We start from the raw sequence: 13,014 nt of genomic DNA, 5'->3' as shown, positions 1-13,014 counted from the left end.
TCTCTTGACGGTCCTTCCTGGGAGACTGACGTCTTGGTCACGTGACTGCAACGGGAGCCATACATGACGCTTTTAGCAAAAACATTATATTTCTATAGAGGAATATTTTACATTTCATGATTTCAAAACACTGAAACAAACTTGTGCATGCATACATACAATTTATATGGTAATGGAAAAATTACTGCACTTTACAGATATGAAAAAAGGAATAAATCCTATGACATTATAATAAACAACAGAAATTGTTGCTATTTTAAAAGAACGTACTGAGAAAATGTGCTGTAACAAGAAAAAGTGTTGTCGTTTTAAGACAAGTTGTTAGTCTTCTATCTCGCTATTATGAGAAAACATCGATATTACGTGAAAACGCAAATAAATTGTTCAAATTAAATAAAAGTTGTTATTATTAGAAATTGTGTTAATTATTACAAAGCGTGTTGTTGATTAGAAACATATAGAAAAATATAGAAAAATATATGTATATACATGAATGAGTATAGCGGATATTTACAGTACAAATGAAAGTGATTTATTGATTGTCCTTAAAGTGTCCATGTGCAGTGTGGTGTGGTATAAAGTGTCCATGTGCAGTGTGGTGTGGTATAAAGTGTCCATGTGCAGTGTGGTGTGGTATAAAGTGTCCATGTGCAGTGTGGTGTGTTATAAGGTGTCCCTGTGCAGTGTGGTGTGGTATAAAGTGTCCATGTGCAGTGTGTTGTGGTATAAAGTGTCTATGTGCAGTGTGGTGTGGTATAAAGTGTCCATGTGCAGTGTGGTGTGGTATAAAGTGTCCATGTGCAGTGTGGTATAAAGTGTCCATGTGCAGTGCAGTGTGTTGTGGTATAAAGTGTCTATGTGCAGTGTGGTGTGGTATAAGGTGTCCATGTGCAGTGTGGTGTAGTATAAAGTGTCCATGTGCAGTGTGGTGTGGTATAAAGTGTCCATGTGCAGTGTGGTGTGGTATAAAGTGTCCTTGTGCAGTGTGATGTGGTATAAAGTGTCTATGTGCAGTGTGGTGTGGTACAAAGTGTCTATGTGCAGTGTGGTGTGGTATAAAGTGACACTGTGCAGTGTGGTGGTATATAAAGTGTCCATGTGCAGTGTGATGTGGTATAAAGTGTCCATGTGCAGTGTGGTGTGGTATAAAGTGACACTGTGCAGTGTGATGTGATATAAAGTGTCCTTGTGCAGTGTGGTGTGGTATAAAGTGTCCATGTGCAGTGTGGTGTGGTATAAAGTGTCCATGTGCAGTGTGTTGTGGTATAAAGTGTCTATGTGCAGTTAAACTCCGATTGGCCTTCGGGAAGAAGCTCTTCCTCATTCTCTCTGTATTTGCTTTCAAGGAGCAAAAGCGTTTCCCTGAACACAGGTCCTGCGTGAAACTGTGCACTCTCTCCACTGGATTTGAGAAAACGGGCCATTATTATTAAAAAACGTGTTGTTCTATGAAAGCATGGCTCATTCAGTATTTATTGAACTGCAATACATTCTACTAAAGTCCCACTGGGGTAGGAATCACGCTGCCCCACTTTCACAGCAGATGTGCAGTAGACAGATCAGTGGACAGGACAGGCTATAATATACACTATATAGACAGACGTTTGTGGACACCTGACCATAATATTGCTATGTCCTTCTTTTTGAACATTCCATGAATTACAATGGACATTGTCTCAAAGCAGCTTGACACAGATAAAGAGGTAATAAAGTTATATAAAAGAATGTGTATGTTTATTGTCTTATCATTTTTGTTCCCTATAATTGTTTATCCCTGCTGAGTGAGCCAGTGGGGACTGTGGCAAGGAAAAACTCCCTGAGATGTTAAGAGGAAGAAACCTTGAGAGGAACCGGACTAAAAAAAAAAACCTCATCCTCATCTGGGTGGCACCAAATGTCCATTAATTGTAGTTACATTATTGAGGTGTGTAGTAACAGGTGCGTAAATACACATCTATTCATGCAAAATGTGGTCCGGAGCCATTGTAGTAGACTGTTGATATTACGGTCTGAATCAGTCCTCAAAGTTCTTGAGTTGCTTCAGCGGCTTTATAGATCTTTAGGCTGTAGATGTGGAACCATCGCAAGCTGCACAGAGCGGTCACAATTGAGAAGGACTTTATCCAGAAGTAGGACATCAGGATGAATCGAGCAGATCTGAAGGGAAGAAAGGAACACTGGTCACTGGAGGTGGACCAACATTGGAAGGTTTCTCCATAACTGTGGGGCTTTATAAGAGAAAGATCTTTATTATTTTAGGTACCAACAAATAGCCTGCACCTACTGATCTAAGTAGGCGTGGGGGATCATAATTTATCAAAAGTTTGCTGCAGCGTGAGAGCGTTAAGTGCTTTATACGTAAGTAGTAGTATTTTATAATCAAAGCGAGATTTAATTGGGGTCAGCGCATGTAGGACGTTTTGGAGACAAGGTGAGGGAGGTGAGATTGAGATGGCTTAGACATGTGCAGAGGAGGGACATGGGGTATATCGGTATAAGAATGCTGAGGATGGAGACACCAGGAAGGAGGAAGAACAAGGAGAAGGTTTATGGATTTGGTGAGGGAAGACATGCAGGTAGTTGGTGTGAAAGAGGCAGATGTAGAGGACAGGGGGTATGGAGACGGATGATCTGCTGTGAAGACCCCTAATGGGAGAAGCCGAAAGAAGAAGAAGTGTAGACTGATTAAAACAGGGCTGATATTTCCTGTTTCTGGTAAGGACTCTTGCTGCTGCATTCTGAACTAAAGCAAGGTATCAAGCATCCACTGTCTAATGTCCTTTACACACTCCTCAACATTGTTAAGCTGATCTCTCTCTCATCTGGTTTGCTGAAATAAACACCCATGTCATCATCAGCATAGCAATGGAAGCGAATACCATGTTTATGTATAATTTCACCCAGAGGCAGCATATATAATAAGAAAATAAGTGGGCCTAAGACAGATCTTTGAGGAACACCAGATAGTGTGGAGAACTCACCATTTACTTCTACAAAGGTCAGGTTTCCTAATTAGCGGGTTAAAAGCTGCAGTTTGAAGGATTTCGGTACAAAACCAGTGCACAAAAAAAACAAAAGTGGAGAGGGTCTGGATAATTTTTATCATGGCACCTGTTAGTGGTGAACAGTTACAAAGTCAATTTAGTTAGTTCCTGTACTTAAGTAGTTTTTTAGCGTATCTGTACTTTACTGAAGTTTTTCCATTCGGAGAGATTTTTACTTTATTGCATTTCAAAATCAAACTTCTCACTTTTTTACTCAATTACATGTAGTGAAATCAGTCGTTGCTTTTTTATTTATGAGGATAAAAACGTAACTGGAGAAACACGCAGCCAATCACCAATCAGGGACGAGGGTTCTGATCAGCACTTCATGCATCAACTGATCACCAACATACAGTTCAGCATCAATTCAACATCAAGCAGAACATTTAGAGAGGAACAAATGATGAAGAAACTCCAGACTGGAACTCGACACAACACACGTGACCTTATTTACACGTTTTCATTAAAGTAGTTGAAAAGGTTTTGGGTTCATGATCATTTATTAGAAATTAATCAGTGTTTGAGTCATTAATATCATTCAATTAATAGATCAGTGTGCTGAGTGACATGGTCGTGGGGGGCAGAGGCTCTCTGATGCACGTGAGGAGCGAAGGCTGGTCCGTGTGATTCCGATCCAACAGATGATCTCCTGTAGATCAAACTGCTGAAGAAGTTCATGCTGTTAATGTTTGAGGTGTGTTGAAGAAAGAGTGTGAGCACTTCCCTCCCACACTCCTGCATGTATTTTCATGTTGATGTATGGTTGCATGGTGACTGCACGGTGTTTGTGATGCACGCGGCGGCGGGGCGGGTTGGTGTTTGTGATGCACGCGGCGGCGGGGCGGGTTGGTGTTTGTGATGCACGCGGCGGCGGGGCGGGTTGGTGTTTGTGATGCACGCGGCGGCGGGGCGGGTTGCTGCAGCGGATTTGCGTGAGCGGGGCAGGATTTAGCTTGGAAAGGGCGGGTTGCATTTGCGTGAGCGAGGCCGGATCTCGCGCAGAGGCAGCCCTCATTTGCGGGAGATCCGACGCGACGCGACGCGATTCGCGAGCGCGCGCGGCTGTATGCGGAAGTCTTTTCATCATCATCATCATCATCGCTTCTCGCCGCTGCTCGTGCCGCCGCCGTGAGCACGAGCGTGCTCCGGCTCCAAGATCTTCATCGTCCTCATCTCCTTCACGCAAAAAAAAAAAAAAAACACCAGAACAACCCCGACTTCGACTTCCTGTTCCGTGTCCGGAGCGCGCGGTGAGTAGACGCTTCTTTGTTGTGCGCGATCTGCGTACGTGCGGGGCGCAACGCAACGCTCGTGCGGGAGACGAGTCGGTTCTTGTCCGCGTGAACCCTTTTTCCTCCATCGCTTCCTGATCCTACCGACCGCTGGGTCTGGTTTTTATTGCCTCGTTTGCGCTCCCAAACCGTCGTGTGTGCGTGCGTGCGCGCGCGCCGATTTTGGTGGAACGCGAATTAACTTTTTTGTGTCGTTTCACTTTTTTTTTCTTTTTCTTCTTTTTTTTTTTTTTTTGTTTGCGTGCGTGAGTTGATTGACAGCTCACGACGCACCGCACTTAGTCGGTCACGTGGACCGCCGACCAATCAGAGAGCGGCTTGGGGCGGGAGTTAAGAAACACACACACACACGCGCAAATACACACACACACGCGCACACGCAAATACACACACACACACACACACACACACACGCGCACACGCAAATACACACACACACACACACACACACGCGCGCGCGCAAATACACACGCAAACACAAAAAGGGGAAAGTACCCGTCGCGCGTGCGCCGCACAGCCCTAAAAACAAAATGTCTACCTTTTCTATTGAAGACTTTTCTTTTATATATTTATTTTCCAAACTACACCATGTTACACACACACACACACACACACACACACACACACACACACACACACACACACACACCCGTATGAGGTTTAACTTTGGTGCAAAATCATATTCAACTCAAAGTTTGTTCTCCACCCATATGCGGTTCTTCCACAAACTGTTGTGTAGGACATCTCTGGAGGCCGGAGCTTGACTAGGAGAACCAGGAGATCGAAACCTGCTCCAGCATGACCATGCAAACAGTGTGCACAAATCCACATCCATGAAGATATGCTTTACATGGGCTGGAAGTTGTGGAGGATCTCCTGCTATAGAGCTCCTACTCTGTTCAACAGCTTTGACGTGATGCAGCGGCACTTTATTGTTTTAGAAGTATCGTAATAGTATCAGTTAACATCTATTTAACATCTGTTGTGTAACAGCTATTCCTTATTATTATTATTATTATTATTATTATTACATACACTATATAGGCCAAAATTATTGGGACACTTCCAGCTATATATGGTTCTTCCCCAAAAATATTAGCACCAAGTTAGAGGCACATAAGTGTATACGATCTCTCTGAAGGCTGGAGCATTTTCTCTTCATTTCAACCAGGAGATCCAACATTGTTCCAGCATGACAATGTCCTTTCCTACGACTCACTATAATAAACCTGTATTTAATAATAATAATAATAAAATAGATGTGTAACGACAATCAAAATTTCACGGTTTGGTACGTAACTCAGCAGATACACTGTACTGGCAAAAAGTATTGGGACACCCGACGTTCACTTGAACCAGGAGACTCAAACCTGTTCCAGCATGACGATGCAAAGCCAGTTCCCTCTGATCTGCTTAACATGGGTTGGAGTGGAAGATCTCCTGCTGTAGATCTCTGACCTCATAATCATCAATGTGAACTAAAAAATCTACTCTTTCATATTAATCAATATAGCAAACGTGTAATATTAAGCCCTGATTCTCAGTATTAAACTTCTGAGAGGACTTCTTTCATCAATGGGTTTTGTTTTTGTTTTTAGTTCTGTATTATTTAGATGATGTTAAATAGCACTTCGTCCATACGGGTTTCCAGACAGGTTTCTTTCACATCGATATGTCCTCGTTTTGTAGATGTGATCTGAAGTTGATCAGGGTCAGGACGTCCCAAGTTTCCGTTCGGTAGAATAGCGTGCAAGTCTTCAGTTCATCTCTCGTTCATCTCTATGTGAAGTACGTGGTGCTTTAGTGTTTCAACATCTACCATGATTTGGTGCGTCTCCACTGACTCTACGTTGTTGCGAGTAACAGCTAATTCTTATTATAGACGGTGTGTGCAAAAGTATTGGAACACCCGCAATTTCCACCAGTTCTTCCCCAGACTGTTATCACATTTACACTCACTTAAATATCCATGATAGAATTTACCAGGTTCCCAGCTGCACACTTCCTAATACTGGCCTAATCTCCATCAGTCTAATTCTTCATCGCTAATTTTTTGTTTGTTTTATTTTGTTTTGTGATGTTTACATTTTTTAAACAAGTCGACCAATTCATCGGCTTTCCTAATTAATCAGGCAACGATTGTTGACTGTTGAACCTCTCGGCTATCGGCAAAAACCCTACTACAGTAAAACCCAGTTGTTCGAGCATAATTAGTTTTTGAAAATTGCTCGTACGTTCATTTGCTCGTACGTTCGAACTGATTTTTCCCATAAGAATGAATGTAAAAGTTCCAAGATCTCATTCGATCCCTTATTTCTGCACTTAAAAAGCATTTGTAGGCTATTTTAACAAACAAATACACGCAAATTACCGTAATGTAAATATAATTTAACACTGACTCGTGGTAGTGGTTGATTGCGAGTGTGAGACGCACATCACGCTCGTAACCTCGGTTTCCATGGTCATTCTATTTACTTTCGTTTTCAGAGCACCGTCACTGATTTTCTTGGGAGACATTTTTCAAGATTTCTAGTGAAATAAAAATATAAAACTTAAAAAAAGTTATGTTTTTGCTGCACTGAACAACGAGAGCGACCGAGTGATACGTCATCAACTAAGCGACTGATGTGACCCTCCGCCGAAAACGGGGAACCGGCAGCGTGGGTTTGCTCGTGCCTTCGAAATTTGCTCGTGAAACAGGGTAAAATTTGGCGAGCGAGGTCGCTCATATCTCCGTCTGCTCGTACTATTAGTTGCTCGTACAACAGGGTTTTACTGTAATAGTTTTTCCGGGTTACGTTATACAGCACGAGAGCGGCCACTAGAGGTGCATCACTGATGCCATGTTCTGTTTATTTGAAGTGTCTTTTTTTTTTATTTATTTACTTTGGATGTAAATTTCTTTTTATGGTGTGTTACTTTTTGTTTCCGTTCAAATGCATGGCTTTTATTTTCTTCAATATTTATCAATATAATAGCATATTTTCATAATTCAGAACTTTTTTTACATTACTATTTTACATGGAGTTGTTTTTTTTTAGTATCCACTATCCTTTTTAAAAAGTATTGTTTGAATAATCAGTTATTGGCAAATACGATCCAACCCAGCTATCGTTATCGATAAAATCTACTATCGGTCGAACTCTAATTGATCCAAAAAAAGAAATTATTTAGTTATAGTTAATTATCCATGTAATTGTTAATTATATGTACCTGTTCTTTATGCCATGTTGCTCAGGAACCTAAATATTGCTCAGTTTTGACTGAACACAATGTACACATTCAGAACAAACCCTTTAAAAACCCAGCTTGGTCTAGAAGAACCTGCTCAAAAACAATGCCAAAGTGGCTGTTTATGGTATACTCCTTATTTAGGCAATAATTATGTTTCCATAGGAACATTAATAAGAAAATTAAGACACACCAAAGACCAATCAAAGCTGAGAAATTGTATTGTTGTTGTATATGTTTAATTATTTAATACTTTTACACAGGAACACTCTTTGAATTGAACTGAGATCCCATGCTGAATGTATTTTGTTTGTTTTTCTCTTGCAGGCCTTTTCAAGGGTGATGGCAAGACCAAGCCACAGCGAGCATGTCCTGCAGCAGCTCAACAACCAGCGGGAATGGGGCTTCCTGTGTGACTGCTGCATTGCCATTGGTGACATTTACTTTAGGGCCCACAAGGCCGTTCTGGCAGCCTGCAGCTCCTACTTCAGGATGATGTTCATCCGAGACCAGCAGGGCACGGCGCGCCTGGATCTCAGCAACATGCAGATCAGCGCAGAGTGCTTCGACCTCATCCTGCAGCTCATGTACCTCGGTCGCATCGTGGTGGGACACTACGAGTTTGAGGAGCTGAAGTCGTCCATGGCGTACCTGCAGATGTACTACATCCCCGACTCGCTGGAGGATCTCCGAGACATCCGCGCGTCCAATCTTACCCCCTCTTCCTCGGCTTCCTCGTCATCTTCCAGTTCCTCATCTTCCTCCAGCGTGGTAGGAGGGAAGATGATGTTTGGCGTTCGCATGTTCGAGCAGCAGAAGCCGAGTCCCTCCAAAAGTGACCATGTGCCTAAAATTTTAAACCCAGTCACTCAGCAAAGCATTAATATATCTACTGTAAGACCCGTTGAGGACGTGGCTCTTCAACTTCCACCAGTGCACTCAGAGAATCTTGCAGAGCAGCCATGCGACCTGAGAAAGAGAACCTCCGGCCGAAGCACTGCCTTGAAAGAGCGCCCCCGGTTTGGTCGCACTTACACCTGCGACGACTGCGGGTTTGTCTTTAGCTGCGAGAAGCTCCTCATTGAACACATCCTCACATGCACGAACCGCAAAGCTTACCAAACCCCGAGAGTTAGCAAAGGCGCTGACAGCGACTCCAGCAAAGGTGAGAGCTCAGCTTCTGAAGGGACTGGGGACCAAAGAGTGGTTTGTAAAGGTGAGGAGGATTGGCCTGATAACAAGTCTGACACTGACACTGTCATCAGGTCTATTGCCACAGGGATGGACAATGATTCGTCAGCATCCAACGTTAAGATCAAACTAGAGCAGGAAGACGACTCTGATATTGAGACGGAAAACATCAGCGTGGTCCAAGTTAGCAACCACAGCGTGGGGAGCTGCAAAGTACGCCGAAGAACGTTCAGAGACAACATGAGATTTGACAGCGAAGAAGAAGCAGGAGTTTCTGCCATAGACCACGGCGCTCTGGAGGGTCACAGTAAAGGTCCGGAAGCGAAGGTTTGTCGGATTAAAGAGGAGAAGCCGGATGGAGAGTGCGCTCCGTGTGAGCTATGTGGTGCTTTGCTAACCGAGGAGGAACAGTCTGCTCATTACATCTCAAATCACATGGGACACATATGTGCCTGTGGAAGGTGTGGTCAGGTCCTGATTAAAGGCAGGCAGCTTCAGGAGCATGCTGAGCGCTGCGGCGAGCCCCAGTGCACCGAAACCGATTCTCCAGGTGAAGAAAGTCCTTTAACGGAAGACCCCCAGACCATGGAGGAAGGCTTAATTGAAGGAGCTGACTTAGGCTTCCGTTGTCCTCTTTGTGGCTTGCTCTTTGAGACGGAAAGCCTTGCAGTAGAGCACACTCTGGCCTGTCCTGAGCAGGACACCTTTCGACCTGCGACGGTGGAAGACGAGCCGGACCACCGGCGCAAGCACTTCTGCGCCATATGCGGCAAAGGCTTCTACCAGCGCTGCCACCTGCGTGAGCACTACACCGTGCACACCAAGGAGAAACAGTTCACCTGCCAAACCTGCGGAAAACGCTTCCTCCGTGAGCGCCAGCTGCGCCTCCACACCGACATGCACAAGGGCATGGCACGCTACGTGTGCCCCGTGTGTGACCAGGGCACCTTCCTGAAGCACGACCACGTACGGCACATGATTTCCCACCTCTCGGCTGGAGAGACCATCTGCCAGGTGTGCTTCCAGATATTTCCCAGCAGCGAGCACTTGGAGAAGCACATGGACGTTCACCTGTACATCTGCGGTGTGTGTGGGGAGAAGTTTCGCCTTCGCAAAGACATGCGAAGCCACTACAACCTGAAGCACACCAAGAGGCAGTAAACGGGGGGGGCGTGAGGATGTCCTATGATATGATTTGTTGGTTTTTGTTTCCTTTTCTTTTTAAACTAAGCCATTATTTGTGATAAATGTGAGTAATCTATGCACTTAGACACCAAATAATCTATGGAACTGCACTTTTATTGGTAAACATAATCCAGGTTTTGTTGGTATTCAGTGCCTCAAGCTTTCGGCACACTTCAATTTGCTCAAAATCTCCTACTCTACTTGGAACATTTAACGACTGGCAGGTTTCAAACCGGAAACGAACAGGTCCTTATTTTTGAGACCAGATTAAACTGGCAACTAGTCCGTTTTCATATGATCAGTTTTCCTGCTTGTCTTACAGAACGTTATTATTAAGCAGGTTTCACACTGTTAGATTTCTGCTGTTGCATAATTGGAAAAAAACAAAAAAATGACGTAGACATCAGAATTTGGCACCGAGACAACCGTCAGTGTGAGGAACTTTCGATTTTGTTTAAAATGCACCAAACTGAGGACGGTGATGTAGACAATTTACGTTTGTGGCATATACCAGGCACCCTTATCTAGCCTGACTTACAATTATCTTATTTAAATAACTGAATATTTAAGGGTTAAGAGCTTTACTCAAAGAGCGGCAGCAGCTTGGTGCTACTGGAATTTGAACTCGCAACCTTCTGACCAGACGTACACCGTTTAATCATTAAGCTACCACGTCTCAAAATAAAAACATTTACATTTAAGGCATTTGATTTACAAGCGATTTTTTAATTATCTCCTTCATACAACTGAACATTTAAAGGTTAAGGGCCTTGCTCAAGGGCCCAGTCGATTGGTGCTACTGGGATTTAAACTTACGACCTTCCGATCAGACATTTTTACCATTAAGCTACCACATCCCAACATGAAACCCTTTACATTTAAGGCCTTGCTCAGTTGCCCAGCATTGGCACCTTGGTGGGGCTGGGATTTGAACTCACAACCTTCAGATTCAACGTTCGACGCAACCACTGAGCTTCTACTTATTGACAATGGTGTAACAACGGATTCCGACACATCAGTGAATCATCGGTTCTTTATCGTACAACCGAAAACGGAAAACCCACACGTTACCATTAGCACGTCACAAGAAAACACACATAATCCTACATCTTATATACTTTTAATACACTCCTGAAATCTTACATTTCAACACCAACTTCAGCAGGATTTTTTTCGGTGCTTTTGTTTTGTGATCTGATACTTTTAAAAAAATATTATTGTTATTATTATTGTATGTAGAATATTTTGACCGATCATTTTATTTTTAGCATTAAGGAATACTGTATTTCCTGTCAGATCTAAAAAAAAAAAAAAACATTTGAAACTGACAGAACACTAAAATATTTCATTTAACACAGTCTTAAAACACTCTCTAGAATTCGCTCATCTCGCTTCGGTTTATTAGTCACCACTTTCGGTTTTTCTTACACTTATTCTGGGATTTATTGTGTAAACTATGCAACTCAAACTTCTAATAAAAGAGTTTCTTCAATCAAACCGCACTGTGTTATTTTTACTCCATCAAACGTCAACTATTGTTTTTTTTTTTTATATATATATATATATATATATATATATATATATATATATATATATATATATATATATATATATATATTATATAAATATTATATATATTATTACTTTCATTAATTAATGAAAATGAATGAAGCATTTATATTACATATTTAATTGTGCAAATTCTGAATGAATTATTAAACATTATATTATTACATTTGTTACGTTATCATAATTTTCTGTAATTATATTCCAACGTAAAGAAATAATAACATTTTTATTTAAGGGAAAAATATTTAACAAGAAAATAAACTTAAATTCATTTTTTGAAGAGCTGCAAAATTGTTGAATCGAATTGAAAAAAATAATAATAAAAAATGTACTATTGCAAATTTCAGGTTTGCCTTTTTAAAATAATTTTTGGGGAAAAGTCAATTTGTATAATTTTTTATATATTTTGGCTTTGGAATTGTATTTATTCTCTTTAATATGATAAAGTATTAAACGTATAAAATCCTATAAATTAAGTTTATTAAAAACTTTTTCTATGTGAGTTCAGGTCAAGGTATGTCTCTGTAATTTCCTCAGCAAATGTTGAAATCTGGATTCTGATTGGTCAAAAGATGTTAATGCTCTCTAGCATTACATGTTTGCATGCATACAATAATATGGTATAATGCCAAAAGTATTGAGACACCTGACTTTTCCAGCCATATGACGTTCTTCCCAAACTGTTACCACAAAGTTAAATGCAAACAATTATATCAGACGTCTTTGGATACAGTGGCATTCAATTTTCCTTTGAACTAGGAGACCCCAACCTGTTCCAGCATAAAGATGCCCCTGTGCACAAAGCCAGCTGCATGAAGATCCGCTTTCCATGGGTTGGAGTGGAAGATCTTTTGGGGAACACCTTTGCGATGAATGAATTAGCTGAATGAATCTCCACAAAAACTTAGAGGAACATCTTCCCAGAAGAGTGGAGGTTACGGTAGCAGTAAACATTTTTTTTTTACAGAAAAACAAAACAAACGTTCGCCTATTTTTCTCCACATAAACACGTTCTGATCAAATCAATCCGTCCATCTGCAGTTTTCTCATTGCCCGCTTGATGGCGCAGTTCTGCATAAACCCTCGCAAAAAAAAATCTTCAGTATGTTTCCTGTATAGTGTCCTGAATCTCAGTTTGGATTAGATTAATTTACTTAGGACGTTGTTTTAAAACCTAGATCAGCCTGTGTGTGTGTGTGTGTGTGTGTGTGTGTGTGTGTGTGTGTGTGTGTCCTGTCCTGACATAATGACTGCTCTGTAAGCGAGTTTGCGGTTGTCTGATCTGCTAATCCTGTGTGAGTAAGGGTTTGCAGTGTGAAGCTACAGGGCCGTGAGTTTAAACCAGTTAAACACCAAAACACAGAGAGAAACACGCAACAAACATAACACACACGTCAATAAATATTTACACGCATGCATAAATGACTTGCGGTGTCCAAACTAAATTCTTTTGTCCTATTTTATGGAGGTTGAGCTAAATAACAGACACAAGGGTGTGAGGA

The 13,014-nt window shown here is 41.7% G+C and overlaps 1 protein-coding gene across 1 annotated transcript; it reads left to right on the top strand.

Moving 5' to 3' along the window:
- Positions 1–3,612: 3,612 nt before the first annotated feature.
- On the top strand, positions 3,613–11,440 carry zbtb1 (zinc finger and BTB domain containing 1). Its single transcript, XM_083562646.1, has 2 exons — positions 3,613–4,294; positions 7,895–11,440. The coding sequence occupies exon 2, from the start codon at positions 7,910–7,912 to the stop codon at positions 9,917–9,919; it is 2,010 nt and encodes a 669-aa protein (XP_083418772.1). The 5' UTR covers positions 3,613–4,294; positions 7,895–7,909; the 3' UTR covers positions 9,920–11,440.
- The last annotated feature ends 1,574 nt before the right edge of the window (positions 11,441–13,014 follow it).

The sequence above is a fragment of the Silurus aristotelis genome (assembly GCF_946808225.1).
Source record: "Silurus aristotelis genome assembly, chromosome: 15".
In the NCBI taxonomy this organism is placed as follows: Eukaryota; Metazoa; Chordata; class Actinopteri; order Siluriformes; family Siluridae; genus Silurus; species Silurus aristotelis.
Note: the sequence above shows the minus strand (reverse complement) of the source record. Positions and strands in the feature narration are given on the sequence as shown.